This window comes from Callithrix jacchus, chromosome 6 (assembly GCF_049354715.1).
Source record: "Callithrix jacchus isolate 240 chromosome 6, calJac240_pri, whole genome shotgun sequence".
In the NCBI taxonomy this organism is placed as follows: domain Eukaryota; kingdom Metazoa; phylum Chordata; class Mammalia; order Primates; family Cebidae; genus Callithrix; species Callithrix jacchus.
The window spans coordinates 149,362,162-149,384,230 of record NC_133507.1 but is presented as its reverse complement, the minus strand read 5'-3'; the positions used below and the strand labels follow the sequence as shown (position 1 = coordinate 149,384,230).

The 22,069-nt window shown below is 43.1% G+C and overlaps 1 protein-coding gene across 1 annotated transcript; it reads right to left on the bottom strand.

Moving 5' to 3' along the window:
• Positions 1-14,029: 14,029 nt before the first annotated feature.
• Positions 14,030-15,566, bottom strand: LOC128932437 (small cysteine and glycine repeat-containing protein 9). The gene has a single exon (XM_054258001.2). It carries the CDS (start codon positions 14,727-14,729, stop codon positions 14,409-14,411), a length of 321 nt encoding a protein of 106 aa, XP_054113976.2. The 5' UTR covers positions 14,730-15,566; the 3' UTR covers positions 14,030-14,408.
• Between the last annotated feature and the right edge of the window lie 6,503 nt (positions 15,567-22,069).

Below are 22,069 nucleotides of genomic sequence, written 5' to 3'. Positions count from 1 at the left end.
TCCACTTCAGCCTCCCAAGGGTTAAGATGACAGGCGTGGGCCACTGCACCCAGCCTTCTCTCTCTCATTTGAATGACAGTAAGTTGAAGAACTGGCATTTTACCCCTACAAATTTTAGTAAGTGTCTCCTAAAAGGGAGATTCTCCCACAGAACTACAATACTATTATCACACTTAAAAGATTTAAAATTGACACATTTTTATGGAATGTTTAACCAGTCTGGAACTTCCCAAATTATCCCAAGAATGTCCTATACTTTGCAATTGCATTTTAAATAATTTTTCATGTTAGATCCAATCAAGGATGTATTTTCATTAAACTTTGGTCTAGAACGTTCTTCCAGCATTTTACTTCTGTTGTGGTGAGTTGTTTTGCAAATTAGTCCTCAACAGAGATTGGACTGGTTGCTTCCTCATGGTCAGGTTCTGGTGAAAGATTTCTGCAGAAATATCACATGGCAGATGTGTTTTCTCGGTGTATCCCATCAACAGGTGTATGATGTCAGTTGAACCCATTTCTAGTGATGTTAAATTTTATCACCCAATTAACATGATGTCCACCTGATTTCACCATTGCTAATCTATTGTTTTTTCTTCTTTCTTTCTTTTTTTTTTTTTTTTTTTTGAGATGCAGTTTCGCTCTTGTCACTCAGGCAGTGGTGCCATCTCAACTCACTGCAACCTCCGCCTCCCGGGTTTAAGCGATTCTCCTGCGTCAGTCTCCCAAGTAGCTGGGATTACAGGTGCCCACCCCCACACCTGGCTAATTTTTGTATTTTTAGTAGAGACAGGGTTTCACCATGTTGGCCAGGCTGGTCTCGAACTCCTCAGGTGATCTGCCTACTTCAGCCTCCCAAAGTGCTGGGATGACAGGCATGAGCCATCGTGCCCGGCTATTTCCTTGAATTTATATGGCAAAATTAAAAGTATTGTGAATATATAATTTTGTATCCTGGTTTTTAACTTAACATTTAATCATCTACAATTACCCTTGTTATTAAATATTGCTTTTCAGAAACTGTTTCTTAGTGACCACATAATCACCAATTACGTGTATAACTTCTGTAAATTACCTCATATCCACCCACCTAAGCAATTAAACATTTAGCTAACCATCTGGAAAAATAAAGTTGGATACCAACCACAACCACAACAAAATGACAAAATGGGTTTTTTTCTTTTTTTCTTTTTTGAAACAGAGTGTCACTCTGTCACCCAGCTAGAGTGACAGTGGCACCATCATAGCTCACTGCAACCTCAAACTCCAGGGTTCAAGCAATTCTTCTGCCTAATCTTCCCAGGTAGGTAGAATATCAGGTATGCACCACCACAGTTAGCTAATTTTTAATTTTTTTCTTTTTTTTTTTTTAGAGACAGGGTCTCACTATGTTGCCAGGCTGGCCTCAAACTCTTGGCCTCAAGTGATCCTCATGCCTCAGTCTCCCAAAGTGCTGACATTACAGCTGTGAGCCACTATACTCAGTGGTTTTTGTCTTAGGCTTATTTTGAAATTATAATAGATTTTTGGTTGCAAAAATAGTATAGGGAGTTCCCACTTACTTAGTCCAGCTTCCATCAAGGATAACACCTTGCACAACTATAGTATGGCATAAAATGATTTTAAAAGTGAAACCCATCCATCGTGCCAGCTCCCCATAAATTACAGAGATCAAGTACTGAAATATAAAAAAAGTAAGACCATAAGGGTATTATAAAAAATATAGGAGAATAATTCTATTCCTGGGCTGTGGAATACCTTGCTTAATATGGCACCAATACCAAAACTCATACAGAAAAAAAAATTGATGGATATGACTTATAAAATGTTTAAATTTCTGACAAAAATGAAACTTCAAATTTTCTGAAATGAGAGAAAATATATATGCATACAGGACAAAAGATTAATAACTGTATATGCAAGGAACTTTTATAAATTCACATGGTGAAATATGCAAATAAAGAATCAGGCATTCAAAATATATACATAAATAAGAGCTTCTTGAAAAAAGAATGATTCCACACCAGGCGCGGTGGTTCATGTCTATAATCCCAGCACTTTGGGAGGCCTAGGTGCGCAGATCAGTTGAGGTCGGGAGTTCAAGACTAGTCTGACCAACATGGTGAAACATCGCTCTATTAAAAATACAGAAATTATCCAGGCATGGTGGTGGGCACCTGTAGTCCCAGCTACTTGGGAGGCTGAGGCAGGAGACTCACCTGAATATGGGGAATAGACATTACAGTGAGCCAGATCACACTAGTGCACTTCAGCCTGGGTGACAGAATGAGACTCTGTTTCAAGAGAAAAGAGAACAAAAGTGAAGGATTCCAGGCCAGGCGTGGTGGCTCACACCTGTAATCCCAGCACTTTGGGAAGCCAAGGTGGATGGATGACTTGAGGTCAGGAGTTCAAGGCCAGCCTGAGCAACATGGAGAAACCCCATCTTTAACTAAAAATATAAAAAATTAGCCAGATGTGGTAGCATGTGCCTGAAGTCCCACTTACAACAAGAGGCTGGGGAACAATAATTGCTTAAACCCAGGAGGCAGAGGTTACAATAAGCCAAGATCATGCCTCTATACTCCAGTTTGGGTGAAAGCAGGACTGCATCTCAAAAGAAAAAGAAAAACAATGATTCCAGCTGGGTGCAGAGGGTGGTTCACACCTGTAATCCCAGCACTTTGGGAAGCCAAGGTGGATGGATGACTTGAGGTCAGGAGTTCAAGACCAGCCTGACCAACATGGAGAAACCCCTTCTCTACTAAAAGTACAAAATTAGCCGGGCATGGTGGTGCATGCCTGTAATCACAGCTACTCAGGAGGCTGGGGCAGGAGAATCGCTTGAACGTGAGAGGCACAGGTTGCAGTGAGCTGGGATCACGCCATTGTACTCCTGCCTAGGCAACAAGAGTGAAACTCCGCCTCAAAAAATAAAAAGTAAAAGAGTCCAGACTTGCGGCATCAAATGTATGGGATAGCCCTGCAATATCTTATCACACCAGAAAACAAGGAAGCTACCAAAGGATAATGGGTTCATATAAAGAGTGCAATTTCAGCATCACAAAGAAAAATAGCTGCAATGAGCTAAAACACATAAAGTATTGTGAAATCTATCAGTTCATAATAATAGCAAATTTTTAGAAAATCCTCATTAGTCATCTTTGGAAGATACCAAGAAATTAACACACTACTTTAAAATAGATTTTTTTTTTTTTTTTTTTTTTTTTTTGAGATGGAGTTTCGCTTTTGTTACCCAGGCTGGAGTGCAAAGGCGAGATCTCGGCTCACCGCAACCTCCGCCTCCTGGGTTCAGGCACTTTTCCTGCCTCAGCCTCCTGAGCAGCTGGGATTACAGGCACGCGCCACCATGCCCAGCTAATTTTTTTTGTATTTTTAGTAGAGACGGGGTTTCACCTTGTTGACCAGGATGGCCTCGATCTCTTGACCTCATGATCCACCCTCCTTGGCCTCCCAAAGTGCTGCGATTACAGGCGTGAGCCACCGCGCCCGGCCTAAAATAGATATTTTTAACTGTAGGAGGAGAACCAGTCATGTATTCTGCCTTTCCTAAATGAACCGTACCTCAGAGTAAGCAAAGAGTTGAGGAGGTGACATTTCTTTCTTTCTTTTAAAAACAAAAAACAAACAAACAAACAAAAAACATTATTAGAGACAATGTCTCACTATGTTGCTTATGCTCATCTCAAACTCCTGTGCTCAAGTGATCCTCCCAGCTCGGTCTCCCAAAGTGCTGGCATTATAGGTGTGAGCCACCCCACCCAGCCCACCTTTCTTTCTATAGAAGTATTCCAACTGATAAATGAGGAAAAAATAGAATATCAATCACCATTCTGCAACCCTAATGAATTAATGGATGTAGGTAGTGACTAACAGCAGGTGCCAATGTCATTCAATGAGAGACGATCAGAATTACATGCTTCCTGGTGGAAGAACCCAACACCGCCCATAAAGCCTTCTTGTCCAAAAATAGAAACTGAATCTTAGCCTCTAGATTTAATTACACGAGGATGCAATTATCAAAATCCGAAATTTTACCATGGAAAACTCTCCAGGAAAAACACAATTCAAGGAGAGAGAAAGAGAGAGATGGAGAAGGAACTACAGATTAAAAGACATTAAGACAGGTGCAGTGGCTCACACCTGTAATCCCAGCACTTTGGGAATCCGAGGAAGGAAGATCACTTCAGGTCAGGAGTTCAAGACCAGCCTGACCAACATAGTGAAACCCCATCTGGGCATGGTGGCATGCACCTGTAATCCCAGCTATTCAGGAAGCTGAGGCAGGAGAATCATTTGAAACTGGGAGGTAGAGGCTGCAGTGAGCCGCGATTGTGCCACTGTACTCCAGCCTGAGTGACAGAGTGAAACGGTCTCAAAAAATAATTAATTAAAAGTAAAATAGAGTAGGGTCGAATTTCCACTGAATTTTCCCAATGAGCCTGGGCAATATAGTGAGATCTCATCTCTACAAAAAAATTAGCTAGGTGTGGTGGCATGCACCTGTGGTCCCAGCTACTCAAAAGGCTGAGGTAAAAGGATCACCTGAGCCCAGGAGGTTGAGGCTGCAGTGAGCCATGATCAAGCCACAGCACTGCTGTCTGGGTGACATAGCGACAGTCTATCCCTAAGTTCAACAAAAAAGTATTCAATAATGGTGACTAGATTCACTCCCAGCTTTTTTGCCGGGATCTTATTCCTCTGATAGTGACCTCTACACTATGTACTCTGAGCTCACCTTCCTCTGAAAGTTTCCTAGGGTGCCAGGTCACACATCTAGGCAGGCAGAGAGTACCCCCTACCTCACCACATCTCCTGTGGCATTCCTTTGCTTCTGGCCTCTTCATCAGGGAGCCTGCTGTCTTTCTGCCATCAACTCTCAGGGGTCCCAGGTCTGCTGGGCTGGACCAACTCTCCTGGCGTCCACTGCTTTCACCCCATTCCAGCTTAGCTCCCCTTCTCTGTGCTCCATTCCAAAAGCAGAGCAGGATCTTCCTTTAATTCCCTACAACCTTTCAGAACCCGGATCATAATTATTTGCAAGTCTCTACTAAAGGTTCAAAGACAACCCAGAGTAATTTAAAATCATGGCCAAATACAACCTCTGGGTGCCTCCTACAAGTACTTAAACCTCTAACCTGTGCTACCTGCTGGGCAGCACCAACCAGCTCCCTACTCCCAAGGAACACCCTCAAGCAGCTTTGCTCCCCTTGGAGTCCAGCCACGAACCACAATTCAACTGCAATGACAGGAGGAGGATTCCCCAACCTGGGCAGGGCTTCACCCCCTCTTCAGTTCCCAGATCTGCCTCCAGTCCACGTGATGGACAGCCAGAACAGCTGCTCCCTTCAGGGTCTCCCTACTCCTACCCACACCAGAGTAGGCTTGCCCCTGCTCAAGTTCATAGCTGGACAATTACTCAGGACTCAAGAAACCAACATTATTACTTCCCGATACTTGGAGTATTTTATTTTAAGCATTGCATGTGTGAGATATGAATATTACTTCTTTGTTGAAATGTGTCAAACTCTGTCCTGTTTGTGATTTCGGTCCCTCATTCAGCAGGTGGTTAAAATCAAACCGTGGCATCTTTTGTAGAGACCTGGAATCAGTACTCCAAACCCACTGTGAGCATCAGTTTCAACACAAGCACACACGACGCCCACCCTCCAGGCAAGGAGCCACCTGAGTCTAAGCAGAGAAAAAAAAACACATCTATCCTAACGGCTCCATATCAATACAGCAGAAATGTGTTTCAAATTGACATAACTGAATGGAAACCGTGTCTGCCTCTGTATAAACAAGGGGCAAATACCTGCCTGTGGACCCAAATCATAAGAACTGCACCTTGGAGGTAATGGATGGCTCTATATCTAAGAAGAATGCTGTTTTCAACTTTCATATAAAACCTTTCCTCCATCCTGGCCAACATTGCGAAACCCCAACTCTACTAAAGAATTTAAAAAATGAGCCGGGCGTGGTGGCGGGCGCTTGTAGTCCCAGCTACTCAGGAAGCTGAGGCAGGGGAATCACTTGAACCCAGGAGGCAGAGGTTGTAGTGAGCTGAGGTCGCGCCACTGCACTCCAGTCTGGAGACAGAACGAGACCCCGTCTCAAAAAGCAACAGCAACAACAAAAACCTCTTCTGCTCTCACTAAGGTTTTACAGGGGACACAATTATAGGGGAAGACAGTTAACAGTTTAAACTTTACATGTTAGAAACTGAACTCTTGAAATTCCTGCCAGGCACAGTGGCTCAGGCCTGTAATCCCAGCACTTTGGGAGGCTGATGTGGGCAGATCACGAGGTCAGGAGTTAGAGACCAGCCTGATGAACATGGTGAAACCCTGTCTCTACTAAAAATTCAAAAATTAGCCAGGCATGGTGGTGCAGGCCTGTAATCCCAGCTACTCAGGAGGCTGAAACAGGAGAATTGCTTGAACCGAGGAGGCAGAGATTGCAGCGAGCCGAGATCATGCCATTGTACTCCAGCCTGGGCGACAGAACGACACTTCATCTCAAAAAACAAAAACAAAAAATTCCTACCAGCAATCCCTACTCACACCCCCCAAAAGCACATGCTTTCTTGCAGATAGATGTACGCTTTATTTTGGGGATGAGACAGGTCTTGTTCTGTCTCCCAGGCTGGAGTTCAGTGATGCAATCATAGGTCATTGCAGCCTTGACCTCCCAGGCTCAAGCAGTCCTCCCACCTTAGCCTCCTGAGTAGCTGGCACCACAAGTGCACACCCACCATGCCTGGCCAAGCTCAGTAAATAGCAACGTTGTCCTTTTGGTTGCAGAGGCCAAAAAGACATTGGTGCCTCCTCGGCTCTCCCAACCTACACTGGATTTATCAGTAAATCCACTTGACATGACCTGCACCCACAGGTTCAGGCCTCCTCACCCACACCCAGCAAGAACTTCCTCAAGGTGGTGCAGGTCCTACCCGGGCCCCTCCTGTGGTCAATTCTCAAGGCACGATTTGGAGTAATCCTTTTATAAAAGAAGGCAGGTGATCCCTTCCCAGCTTCCCTGCTTCACTCACAGTCAAAGCTGGTTTACTGTGACCTAAAATTATCTCCGAGAAATGCAGCAACGCCCTCTCCACTACTTCACTGAACTCTGTACTCCAGACACTCCCACTCAGTTGGTGATGGTTGAATTGCTTTCTCACTGTTCCCTTCCCACTTTCTGGAATATTCTTGCTCCAGATAACTGGATAGTCACTTCTTCGTCACTTTCTGGTCTTTGATGGAATGTCAGGTTCTACCTGAGTCCTACTTGGACCACCCAATTTGAAATTGAAATCCCACCCACCCTTCCTTCAATCCGCATCTCTCATACTGTGATCTATTTTTTTTTCATAACGGTTACATTTTAACATATACCATTTTTAAGGGGTACAGGAAACAATGGTTTCTGTCCCCTTTTGATTCACAGAACACTTTTCATTTTTTTAGAGAGTCTCGCTCTGTCACCCAGGCTGGAGTACATGGGGTGATCTCAGCTCACCACAACCTCTGCTTCCCAGATTCAAGTGATTCGCCTGCCTCAGCTTCCTGAGTAACAGGGGTACGGGCACATGCTACCACACCTGGCTAATTTTTTTGTATTTTTAGTAGATACAGGGTTCCACCATATTGGTCAGGCTGGTCTCGAACTCCTCACCTTATGATCCACTTGCCTTGGCCTCCCAAAGTGCTGGGATTGCAGGCTTGAGCTACTGCATGCAGCAAAAAGAACACTTTAAATCTAGCCTTCTTTATTTAATTTGTTAATTTTTTTTTAATGAAGGAAAGAAAGAAAGAGAAAGAGAAAGGGGGAGGGAGAACAGGAGTCTTGCTCTATTGCCCAGGCTGGAATGCAATCTAAAAATAGGTATTAAAAACCTCTTTTATGCCGATAATTGTGCTTAACAGCGGAGACAGGAAGGAATAAGGAAAGAAAATAAACAAACAGCCAACCAATATTTCACTTAAATCTGTGAAATGCTGTGCAAGTGCTGAAGAGTGATTTGCTTCCATTTATGTGGTCACTTTCAAAATAGGTGTAATGTGATACTGAAAAAAATGTATGTTCTGTGGACCTGGGGTGAAGAATTCTATAAATATTCACTGAGTTTACTTGTTCCAGGTCTGAATTCAAATCATAGATGTCCCTGTTAATTTTCTATCTCGTTGATCCGTCGAATATTAACAATGTGGTGTCAAAGGCTCCTGCTATTTTTGTGCAGGCATCCAAGTCTCTTTATAAGTCATCGAAAACTTGTCTTATGTATCCGGGTGCTCCTATATTGGGTGCATATATATTTATGATCATTGACTCCTATTGTTGCATTGATCCTTTTACCATTATGTAATGTCCTTCTTTGTTTCCTTTAGTCTTTGTTACTATTAAAGTTTATTTTGTCAGAGACAAAAGTTACAACTCCTGTTTTTTTTTTCTCTCCATTTGATTGGTGAGTCTTCCTCCAACCTTTCGTTTTGAGTCTTTGTGTGTTCTTGCTTATGAGATGGATCTGAATACAGCGTGCTGATGTATTTTGACTTTTTATTCAGTTTGCCTGTCTGTGTCTTTGATTGGGGCGTTTAATCCATTTAAATTCAGGATTAATATTGATATTTGTGAGTTTAATATTATTGTTTAATGCTAGCTGGCTATTTTGCCCATTAGTAGATATAGATTCTTCATTATGAAGATACTCTTTACCTTTTGGTAAGTTTTTGGGATGACTGATACCAGTTGTTCCTTTCTGTGTATAGTGCTTCTTTCAGAAGCTCTTGTAAAGCAGGCCTAGTGGTGATGAAATCTCTGAGTACTTGCTTGTTTGTGAAAAATTTTATTTTTCCTTCATTTATGAAGCTTAGTTTGGCTGGATATGAGATTCTGGGTTGAAAATTCTTTTCTTTGAGGATATTGAATATTGACCCCCACTCTCTTCTAGTTTGTAGGGTTTCTGCTGAGAGATCTACTGTAAGTCTGATAGGCTTCCCTTTATGGGTAACCTGACCTTTCTCTCTAGCTGCCCTTAGAATTTTCTCCTTTATTTCAACCCTGGTGAATCTAATGATTATGTGTCTTGGGGTTGCTCTACTTGAGGAATATCTTTGTGATGTTCTCTATATTATCTGGAGTTGAGTATTGTTCTGCCTTACTAGGTTAGGAAAGTCTTCCTGAATAATATCCTGAAGAATATTTTCCAGCTTGGATTCATTCTCTTCATGACATTCAGGTACACCTATCAAATGTAAATTAGGTCTTTTCACATAGTCCCATATTTCTTGGAGACTTTGCTCATTCCTTTTTACTTTTTCTTCTCTAATCTTGTCTTCCTGTTTCATTTCATTAAGTTGGTCTTTGACCTCTGATATCCTTTCTTCTGCTTGATCAATTCGAGTGTTAAAACCTGTGCATACTTCACGAAGTTCTCCTATCGTATTCTTCAGTTCCATTAATTCACTTATATTCCTCTCTAAATTGTCTATTCTCATTAGGATTTCGTCAAGCCTTTTTTCAATGTTCTTAGTTTCTTTACATTGGGCTAGAACATGTTCTTTTAACTCACAGAAGTTTCTTATTATCCACCTTCTGAAGCCTAATTCTGTTATTTGAATGCACTCGTTCTCCATCAGGCCTTGTTCCCTTGTTGATGAGGAACTGTGATCCCCTGTAGAGGGAGAGGCATTCTGATTTTGAGTATTCTCAGCCTTTTTATGCTGGTTTCTCCCCGTCATTGTAAATTTATCCACCTGTCATCTTTGTAATTACTGACTTTCAAATTAGGTCTCTGAGTGGAATTTTGTTAATTATTTTAATGATGTAACAGTTCAGGACCTTGACAGTATGATCTAACTTAAGGCTCCTCACTGCCCAACCTGTCCTTCTGCCCTCCTACACCCAAGGTTGTCCTTGCCCTACAGCTTGTGTTCAGCTAAGAGTGGTGACTCACACCTGTAATCCCAACACTTTTGGAGGCAGAGGCAGGAGGATTGCTTGAGTTCAGGAATTTGAGATCAGGCAACATAGCAAGACCTAGTCTATACTAAACTTAAAATTTAGCCAGGCATAGTAGAGCATGTGTAGTCTCAGCTACTCAGGAGGCTGAGGCAGGAGGATCACTTGAACCCCAGAGATCAAGGCTATGGTGAGCCATAGTTGTGACACTGCACTACAGCCTGGGCAATAGAATATGGGAGGTAGAAAAGTTCCTTTTTAAAGTTTCCTTTCTTGTTAAAGAATAAGTGTGCTAATAACTTTGCTAAGCCCTATCCCATGTGGCTGTTAAACATGCCATGCTTATAGGCACGTAGTACATTTTATATCCTTGTACTTTAACCAAGATATCTGTACTAGATGTGCTTACAGGCATGTCCCAGCTCTCCATTACTTTTACCTGTTTAGAAGAGTTTTAAATTGTTAGCCAATCGGGTTTTAGTTTAGATTGTGAGGTCTGGCTCCAGCCAACAGAGATCAGACACAGCAGTAAGGGTGGTCCCACACGCATAAGGGAAAAATGTGTCTGTTTCATTTGTTCCTTGCGCTCTTGTAGCGAAATGGCTAGCGAGAGTACTCTTCCTGTAGTCCAGGAAGTAAAAATTGCTTCCTGAAAGATCCTTTTTCTCAGTGCTGATTTTTCTTTGTGGCACCACCAAGTATCTATTCCCAACACAGAATAAGACCTTGTCTGAAAAACAAAAACAAAAAAAGCTTGCATTCATTATTCCTTTGTGTTTCTTTGAACATGGTTTTACTACATTCACTTGTCTGATATATTCCATTTCTGATGCATTCCATTTCTGTTCATTTACTCTCCAGCTGATAGGAAGTCCCATTGTTTGCAGGTTTTTGCTATTTTTGACAGTGCTACCGTGAGCATTCTTGTATGTGTCTATAGAATTTACACACACTTAGGAATGAAATTACTGAGTCTTGTGGAAATAAATGACAACCCACAAAAGTAGTACAGATAAAGGCTATTTAATTGTGCTTGCCATAGCAAAGTGACGGTTTGCCACAGCATCACTTGTGTTTTTGTGAACACTCAAAGGCAGGCAGAGGAGTGGGAAAGCTTCATACTGGAAAAAGGGAAAGTTTCAGGTATGCCCAGATGAGAAGCTATTGGCATGGGAAGTTGTACACAGACTAACTAGAAGTGGGGCATCTTACATGATTGGTTAGGAGTGCATATTCAACTCTCTCTAACTGGTCCTAAATTGGAAAAAGGGGATAAGAATTAGAGAAACTGTCAGTTATTAATCAAGTCCTGGCCATTTGGGGCCAATGGTCCTCATTTGGCTTCCTGGACTGTTTTTAAGAGATAGCAGTCTGACTTCCTATAAGTCTGACTGTAGCAAGTAGGCTGGCAGATAGGCTGGTTAGGATAGATAATAGGTTGGTTTCCTGGGATGTTGGCTGCAGTTCACAGGTCAGAGATCTATTTCTATATATGATCTGGCCACTGTTCACTTGTATGTTCTGTCTCTCTGTCTCTAACATGCCATATAAAATACTTATTTATGATGTGTGTTGTCTACTTCCCACCATGACCAGGTTACTAGTTACATGAGGACAGACTTTTTTTAATACTTTTTTTTTTAAAAAAAGGATCTCCCTCTGTGGTCCAGACTGGAGTGCAGTGGTGCAGTCTTGGCTCATGGAAGCCTCAACCTCCTAAGCTCAAGTGATCCTCCCCCCTCAGCCCCTCCCCAGTAGCTGGGACCACAAGCATGCACCACCATGCCTAATTATTATTATTGTAGAGATGGGGTTTTGCCATGTTACTCAGGTTGGTCTTGAACTCCTGAGCTCAAGCAATCGGACTGCCTCAGCCTCCCAAAATGCTGAGATTACAAGTGTAAGCCACTGCACCTGGCCCATGAGGACAGGCATTTGTATCTGTTTTGTTCATTAAAGCATTCTTGATTCCTAGAAAAGTGCCTAGTGCATTTAGATACTCAATAAATATTTGTAAAATGAGTGAATATAATGTACCTATAAAAATATTACACTACTGATGCATATTTTTGGTTTTGCTGTTAGGCTCAGCACTAAAGACTGTATCAGTCAGATCCAATCCCCCCCATTAGTGCAGATGTGGTCCCAGCCCTTGCTCATTTTTGCTTGTCCTGCTGTACCCACCACAGTGTCTGATGCAAAGTTTGTGACTGCCAGATACATGCTGAAGCAAATTCATCTGCTTTATATTATTACCTGGTTCTTTTGATCCACATATTGATGCTGAAACTGACAGATAATCACAAGAAATAACTATACTGTAGCCCCTCATCTCTTAGGTCCATATGGAGACACACGTGAGTCAGGCAAGAAGTGCCCATTTTTCCTTGAGCCTGTGAAACCCTCGCAACAGCTTCTCTTTGGAAGTGTCTGTGCTGTTACCATTTGATGTAGACTTTGAACTTGCCCCTGCAGTAGCCTCTTCTACAGCTCTTTTACTGTAGTACTTCTAAAGTATCTGCTTTCTGTGAGTGCTTCCAAGAATAGACGAGAAAGACAAGGGACCTCTGTGGTCCAGGAGCAAGAATTAGTAAATCACCTTTCTCAGGCCCAGGGTGGCAGCCGACCCCACGGAGAACCCTTCTGCCTCTTTCTCCATCTCAACAGAGAACAGAGTTAGGCTCAAAATTCTTAACGGATATCTCATGAAAAACAAAGCACACTAACTACATTCAGAAGATGGATTTTTCAACAGACACCATATGTCTCACTTTCAGGAGACTCACAGATGTGTTATGAAAGCCACCCCTTGTGACCCTCTGTATTTTTTTCTTATAATATTCTTACTTACTTGTGATAGAATATAATTAATTATATTATATTCTGATTGACTGAGTGCAGTGGCTCATGCCTGTAATCCCAGCACTTTGGAAGGCCAAGGCCAACTCACCTGAGGTTGGGAGTTTGAGACCAGCCTGGCCAACATGGTGAAACCTTATCTCAACTAAACATACAAAAATTAGCCAGGTGTGGTAGTGGGTGCTGGTAATTTCAGCTACTCAGGAGGCTGAGGTGGAAGAATCACTTGAACCTGGGAGGTAGAGGTGACAGTGAGCCAAGATTGATTGCACCACTGCACTCCAGCCTGGGCAAGAGTAAGACTCTATCTCATAAAAAAAGGAAAAAGAAAGAAAAGAGAATATAATTAAAGTGGATAAAGTGTTTTAATGGGTCACAACTTTTACTAATAGATTTATTCAAATATGACCACATTAGTATTTTGTGACCATAATCTGCCAGAAGGACTGTTCACTAGTACTGGTGATAATTTCATTAAGCTGTAATCAAATTTTAGTCTGTTAATAGAACCAAAACCAAAGTAACCAAGACCTAAATAGCTTAAATAGCTTTAGGTGTTGAATTTCATCTGACTGTAGATGCTGAGGTTAAAATTTGTTAGAAAAGTTGAATATAAGGGTAGAGAAAGTGATGAAATGAGAGCTCATTGATACAGTTTTCTGAATCCTTTTTCTAATTCAGGTAAGAGGATAATTGAAGCCTCCAAACTTTTACCAGTGTGTGAAAACCTGTTAGGAACATGTTATTCATGATTTCTTTTCTTTCTTTCTTTTTTCTTTTTCTTTTATTTTTCTTTTTTTTTGAGACACTCTGTTACCTAGGCTAAAGTGCAGTGGCACTATCTCAGCTCACTGCAACCCCCACCTCTCAGGTTCAAAGTGATTCTCCTGCCTCTGTCTACCAAGCAGCTGGGACTACAGGTGCGCACCACCACATCCAGCTATTTTTTTGTATCTCTAGTAGAGACAGGGCTTCACCATGTTGGCCAGACTGGTCTCGAAGTCGTGACCTCAAGAGATTTGCCCACCTTGGCCTCCAAAAGTGCTGGGATTATAGGTGTGAGCCACCACACCTGGTTTATTAGTGGTTATTCTAAATCCATCACAAACAAACACAGGGAGTCTTACTTTTCTAGATGTAATCGCATCTTTCCTTTAGACACATTAAAATAATGAAAGAGAGATGTCCATGAGTATTTGATACCAATTTTATGTGCTTTATTGGGAAGATATTATCTCAGGTTTACAGAAACAGAAAGGAGGAGCAGAGATGCAAGATACAGAAGCTACAGAAAGAAGGAGAAAGGAATAGCAACACACATTTCAATAGTAAAATCTCGAGAAAACATAGCATTGAAAATACCCCTCTGTTCCATTGGGCTCATACTTTGATTGGTGATTGACAGAGAAGGTTTGTGTTGGTGGTTTTCATGTGCAGCCAGGATCTCAGAGACCAGGGAATATGAATAAAACTTCTTGTGACTTTCAAATCAGCAAGACTGGTAGGAGAGAGAGAAAAGTTTACCAACAGGACAGTTAGTTACCTGCAGCATCTTCCCAGAGGCCAGGGGCCGCCTAGCAGCAGCATTGCTTCTGACAGCAGCACTTTTGCTGACAACAGCCCTTCTGCTGACAACAGCCCTTCCCACAACCACAGCCACACGAGCTGCAGGTGCGGCGGCAGCAGCAGATCACAGGTGTGCTGCAGCAGCCCCCACAGCAGCCGCGGCAGCAGGGGCAGCAGCTGGAGCAGCAGCCCACACGGTAGCATCTGCAGGTGGTGCAGCTGCCACAGCCGCCACAGCTGCCACAGCCACCACCGCAGCCACCACCGCAGCCACCACCGCAGCCACCACCGCAGCCACCACCACAGCCACCACAACCACAGCAACCCATGGTGTCAGTAGAGAGGACTCAGGAGAAGTGAGGAAGGAGGACTTGAGAGGTGAGGAGGTCTGATGCCTCCTTCTGCTGGGGGAGGCCCTTATGTACCAACTCTTGGGAGAGGAGAGGTAAACACGTGACCACTTCCTTGTTATTGTTTGGGTCAACTGCCATGGGAGAATTTCATAATATATTATTAACTGCCCTTTGGAATGGGAACTAGGTTTATGAGATTACCTGTTTTGTTTGTTTTCTGAGTCAAATGTCCTAAAAGTTGCAGTAAGCCCTCCTGAGATCCATGGGAAAGGGGGTAACATCAACAGTCTTGGGCACTCTCAGAAAGCCCACACAGTACAGCAGCAGTGCTTGAATGGATGGTCCAATGTTTGAACAACAAATAAACATTATCAGGAGGGTATTCCTTTAGTGCCCAGAAGGTATCTTACCAGACTGGAGAAATGACAGGTGTCTTGGGCACAAATGTCATTGCCAACTGCAGAAGCAGCCAGATACTCTCACTGGGGATTGTTGACCTGAGAATGGAAGGTTTTGTTCCCCACTACACAGTTATAAAGCCTGGCTCTATGTTTCATTATTCGGTATATCTAACATTGTGTTGGCCAGGCACGGTGGCTCACGTCTGTAATCTGCCGCTTTGGGAGAGCAAGGTGGGTGGATCACCTGAGGTCAGGAGTACGAGACCAGCCTGGCCAACATGGTGAAACCCCATCTTTACTAAAAATACAAAAATTATCCCAGCATGGTGCTGTGCACCTGTAGTCCCGGCTGCTTGGTAGGCTGAGGCAGGAGAATCGCTTGAACCTGGGAGGTGAGGTTGCAGTGAGCCAAGATCACACCATTATACTCCAGCCTGGGTGACAGAGTGAGACCCTGGCTCAAAAAATAAATAAATAAATTACATTCAGTGAGTGCTTATAAAACACAAGTAAACCTTCACAGTGATTCATCTTTTTTTCATACAATTCACATGGCATTTAAAATAAGAAAGCATTGTGTAAGTAGAATAAGAATAAGCTTGGCTGCTTGAAAAGTTTTATCAATTGCTGTCCAAGAGGAAAATCTACATGAAACATTATATTGCTGACAATAGCAAATAGATCAAAATATATAAAAGCAAAAAGTTACAAAAGAGAGAGAGAAAGAATTAAATCCAATACTTAAGAAAAATAAGACTGCTTCAGGAAATGTAATTATAGTAGACTATTTGACTCAAGTGAGCAATATTTATATTATAATAATCAAGTTACCATTGGTTTTGGATATCACAAGAACTAGTAATACAAATATATTAGGAATGATACAAGAAAGTTAAATTTCCATCCATCTTAACAGAAACTAGCATTGGCAATTAAGAAATTGAGGAATAGGCCGGACGAGGTGGCTCATGCCTGTAATCCAAGCACTTTGGGAGACCAAGGCAGGTGGATCGTGAGGTCAAGAGATTGAGACCATCCTTGCCAACATGGTGAAAGCCTGTCTCCACTAAAAATACAAAAATTAGCTGGGTGTGATGGTATGTGCATGTAGTCCCAGCTACTCGGGAGGCTGAGGTAGAAGAATCGCTCGAACCCAGGAGGCAGAGGTTGCAGGGAGCCGAGATCGTGCCACTGCGCTCCAGCCTGGTGACAGAGCGAGACTCTGTCTCAAAAAAAAAAAAAGAAAAAGAAAAAGAAAAGAAATAGAGAAATTAATAAGAAACACGGAGGCAGCTCCCAGGAGAAGCTGACAGGAGGATAATGCTGCGTCTGTTTAGTGGACTAGAGAAGGTGAGACGGGAGAAGGAACTGTGGAATTATTTTAATCATGTGCATATATTTTGTTGATTAGCACCCAGGACATGTTTGAAATAAACTGACGTGACCCATATTGCTCAATTTCACACAGTCTGATAGAGATGGCCTGACCACACCCCCAGCCCCAGCCTTAGTTCCTGCTCTAAATCACAGGCCAAATCATGGCTCAAATTGTTCAGCTACAGAATCTTCCAGCACAGCACAGGCTTTTTCTTTCTTTTTTTTTTTTTTGGACACAGTACCTCACTCTGTCACACAGATTGGACATGATCATGACTCATTGCACCATTAACTTCTTGGGCTAAAGTGGTCCTCACCTCAGCCTCCCAGGTAGCTAGGACTAGAGGTGCACGCCACCACACCTGACTAATTTTTTTATTTTTTGTAGAGATGCTGGTATTGCTATGTTGCCCAGGCTGGTCTCAAATTCCTGGACTCGAGCGATCCTCCTGCCTCAGCCTCCCAAAAATGCTGGGCTTACAGGTGTAATCACCATGCCAGGCCCCAGTCCAGAACATTTTACCTGGCATGGGCACAATGCATCTTTGTTACCTAATTGGGAAATAATTTTTTAAAGGCAAATCTCAGGCAATTATATTGTTTTGAAATAATGGATGTGAAAACGCTTTAGAAAGAAAAAAACACTAAATACGCCAGGACTTGTCATGCTTGGGGCTACTGACATTTTCAGCCAGACAGTTCCTTGTTGTGGGGACTGTCCCGCACATTGTAGAATGTTGTCGAGCAGTCTGGTCTCAAGCCACTGGTTATGACAACATCTCTGCCAGTTATAACAAGCAAAAATGTCTTCAGATGTTGTTGATTGTCTTCTGGGGGCAAAATTGTCCCTCACTGAGATCCACTGCTCTACAGAAATGCAAGGGGGAATACCCCAGATCATAGCACTCTGGAAAAGGATGCAAGTTTAGGAATAGTCCTTGAAGGTTGCTGAAGGACTTTACATGAGATCTTCCGTTCTCTTAATTTTTTGGAGACAATTCCTAGGACATATGATTCTTTTTTTTTCTTCTTTGAGACCAAGTCTTTCTTGCCCAGGCTGTTGAACCTCTGCCTCCGGAGTTCAAGTAATTCTCATGCCTCAGTCTCCCTCATAGCTGAGACTACAGGCATGAGCCACCATACTGGCTAATTTCTGTTTTTTTAGTAGAGACAAGGTTTCACCATGTTGGCCCAGGTGATCCACCTGCCTCAGCCTCCCAAAGTGCTGAGATTACAAGCATGAGCCACCACACCCAGCCAGACATATGATTTTGAAGGGGCTAAGTACCCAGGGTAATGAAAGAAGACAAGAGTGAACCTTGATGAAAACCATGGACTTTGGGTCATTATGATGTGTCATTGTAGGTTCACCAGTTGTAACAAATGTGCCACCCTGGCATGGGATGTCAGTAGTGAAGGACACTGTGTTGGGGAGAATGGGGGTATATGGGAACTCTCTACTTTTGGCTCAGATATTAGTTTACTTTATTGAGACTCAGTCTCATTCTGCCACCCAGGCTGGAGTGCACTGGTCTTGATCTTGGCTCACTGCAACCTCCGCCTCCGAGGTTCAAGCAATTCTCTTGCCTTAGCCTCCAGAGTAGCTGGAACTACAGGTCCCACCATGATGCCTGGCTAATTTTTGTATTTTTTAGTAGAGATGGGGTTTCACCATGTTTACCACGCTGGTCTCAAACTCCTGACCTCAAGTGATCCACCTGCCTCAGCCTCCCAAAGTTCTGGGATTACAGGCATAAGCCACTGTGCGCAGCCCTCGGCTCAGTTTTGATGTCAACCCAAAATTTCTCTAAAAAATAAAGTCTTTTAAAAGATTATACATGATTTACTCTAAGCTAAGGAAACTGGGTTACATAGAGACCATGGCTTTTTTAGGGACATGAAATCAGCTGGTGGCAGAGGCTCTTGGCTACCTCAACCACTACTCCATGAGTATAGGATAAGAGGGGGAAACATGAGCCAGTGTGGGAAGCTCACTTAAAAATACATTGTGACAATCAACTCCAGATGGATATCTTTCCCATATTTTGACTTATGTATCAATAGCAAAAGTAAGTCTGAAAACAGATGAGAAAGTCTTCTGAGATGTTAGCCAAGGGAACTTTTGGCATGTGATGCTTTGAGTGCTTTGCTTCTCCATGTGGGATCTCGCCTTCTCTTGCAATCTGCAGACAGCACCTGAAGACAGAAAAGACTTCCTTTAGAGGAAGGGAAAACCAAGGGAAAGATTCTCTCCAGGCTGAGATGGGCTTTCATCAAATGAGATTCATAGATCACACTTCAAAACTGCTAGGTTAAAACAAAACTAGTCTGGGTACAGTGGCTCATGCCTGTAATCCCAGCACTTTGGGAGGCTGAGGTGGGCAGATCATGAGGTAAGGAGTTTGAGACCAGCCTGACCAACATGGTGAAACCCTGTCTCTACTAAAATACAAAAAAGTTAGCCAGGCATGGAGGCATGTGTCTGTAATTCCAGCTACTCAGGAGGCTCAGGCAGGAGAATCATTTGAACCCAGGAGGTGGAGGTTGCGGTGAGCGGAGATCCCGCCATTGCACTCTAGCCTGGGTCTCAAAAAAAAAAAACACTAAATATTTAAGAAACATGCTGTTTTTATTAGAAAGCATAACTTGAGGAAGAAATGTGAAAATAAGCAATTCTATGAGGTCAGAGGTGTTCAATGAGGAAATACACTCAGGGTCTTGTGAAATTCCTCCAGGGAAGCTGGAGGAAAAAGGAAGTGGCCACCTGCCACATGTTAGGCCTGAAAGGGGTATATAAGAGCCCCTGAAGCAAAGAGCATCAGACATCCTTACTTCTCCCAAGTCCTCCCTCATCATTTTGCCTGAGTCCTCTCTAGTGACACCATGGGTTGCTGTGGTTGTGGTGGTTGCAGTGGTGGCTGTGGTGGCTGCAGTGGTGGCTGCGGTGGCAGCTGTGGTGGCTGTGGTGGCTGTGGCAGCTGCGGTGGCTGTGGCAGCTGCACCACCTGCAGGTGCTACCGGGTGGGCTGCTGCTCCAGCTGCTGCCCCTGCTGCCGCGGCTGCTGTGGAGGCTGCTGCAGCACACCCGTGATCTGCTGCTGCCGCCGCACCTGCAGCTCATGTGGTTGTGGCTGTGGGAAGGGCTGTTGTCAGCAGAAAGGATGCTGTCAGCAAAAGTGCTGCTGCCAGAAGCAATGCTGCTGCTAGGCGGGGCAGCCTGGCTCGGCCTCTAGCCTAAGAAATGCTGAGGCTTTCTTCACAGAATTTGGTGAAACTTTCCTCCACTCTACCTTTCTGCTTCTGTCCTGCCTCATCTACCTGGATGTCTTGGAATTGCTCATCCTGTCCCTTGTGGTCTGAAGTCTCAGGGTTGTTTTTCTTCCTTTGTGGTGGTATGACTGCTTCCATTTCTTCTCCCTGTATCAGGACTTAGCATTATGCTATTATGCTACTGTGCTGCTATGCTATTATTCTCTGTCATTTTTGTAATCTTGTCTTCATTGGGAAAAAGAAAAAAGATTAGCATATATTATCAACAGAAGTGTGGAAGCACAGCCACCCACATCAAAAATCTTTTTGTATTATGAGCTTAACAAAATAAAATCGTGAAACCTAATACCTTTTTTGAAAGAAATTCCTTATGATGGATTTCTTGTTGTTTCATATTGTACATTCACTAACTTCTTTCCTGTTTCCGTGTCCCTGTTAAAAAAAAAAAAAACTACTCTTCCTTAATAAAAAGAATAATCTCTCCATATTCTCAGCCATCTCTTGCTCTGTAGGATGTGTACATTGCATTAGTGAGGCCAACAGAGCAAAAGACATGGGTGATATGTAAAGATCATGCATGATCTTTAAATGGGTTTCGGTTAGTGTGTGCTAGGTCCCACACTATCCTGTAGCAAATTTTATAATAAAGATAGAAATTTGGAAATCAATTCCAAACTTTGGTCATCAGCGTCACAGGAATTCCTGGGCTCGTCTACACATCTTGTCTCCCATGATGTCGGTCTGTGTTGGGGTCAACAAAAAATTTCCCCCTTACCCCCACCCCTGAAGCTTCACTGAAAACCAACTCACAGAAAAGGTAAATTCACTAGAGAAAAGGCATACACCCAGAACTTTTGGGGGCTGAAGCCGGCAGATCACTTGAGGCCAGGAGTGTGAGACCATCCTGGCCAACACAGTGAAACCCCATCTCTACTAAAAATACAAAAATTAGCCAGGTGTGGTGGCACACATCCGTAATTCCAGCTACTCGGGAGACAGAAGCACAAGAATTGCTTGAACCTGGGAGGCAGAGGTTGCAGTGAGCTGAGATGGTGCCACTGCACTCTACTGTGAGCAATTAAAAAAAGAAAAGGAGAAGAAAAGAAAGGAAAAGGCAGACAAATATATTGATGTTTGCGCTAGGAGAAGCACAGTGCATGCCCACCTCCCAACAGGGTTCAGAAGCTTCTATTCTCATCTAGTTGAATAATTGATATAAGAGTGGAGATACTTTACCATGACAGTAAAGGATCAGGAACTGAGATTAATTTGAAAGTCTGTTCTCTTTGACAATGAAAGGGTCTGTTCAAGTGTGGTTACATTCTTAGTCTTACAAGAAGGGGAAGAAAAAACAATAGTGCCCCTTGGTGGGTCTAGATCTGAGGCAGACAAAGGGACTTCAGCTTCTTCGGAGGAGACCTTGTCGGGAAGTCAAAGAGACCTTTAGGCTTCTGCAGTTCAGTATGTCCAGGCATCGTATTTTGGGGCATCAGTTTATGAGCTCCAACATCTGCAACTCAGTTATGGTTGGAAGTGTTGAATGGTCCAGCATGGCAAGTCACAGCTTCACACTAACTTTCCACCTGTTTTTTACTTATCTACTCTGCAAATATATGACTGCTCTATATTAGGCCAAGATAGAAAGCTAAAGATAAACAAATCTTAGCCTTCAAAGAGTTAACATTTAAGAGTGAAACAGATAAATTCACCTACTTACTAATGTGAGATTTTCTTTCCCTAGCCACTTTTCTCCACTCTTATATCAATTATTCAACTAGATTTTTTTTTTTTTTTTTTTTTTGAGACAGGGTCTCTCTCTGTTGCCCAGGCTGGAGTGCAGTGGTGCAATCTCAGCTCACTGCAATCTCCACCTCCCAGGTTCAAGCAATTCTCCTACCTCAGCCTGTAAAGTAGCTAGCTGGGATTACAGGGGTGCTCAGACTAATTTACTAATTACTCGAGGCACCACGCCTGGCTAATTTTTGCATTTTTAGTAGAGACAAGGTTTTACCATGTTGGCCAGGCTGGTCTCAAACTCCTGACCACAGGTGATCTACCCACCTTGGCCTCTCAAAGTGCTGGGATTACAGGCATGAGCCACTACGCTCCACCTCAAATAGATTTTCATGGACATAATTGCAGCCACATTGTTGAGTATCAGTGCAAGAGGAAGTGTATTAGAGAGGTACACGGTGTTTAGCAACTCCCTAAGACACTGCGGCTCCCTCTCCTCCTTCTCTCATTCAGCCTCCCTGCAGGTTCTTTCCC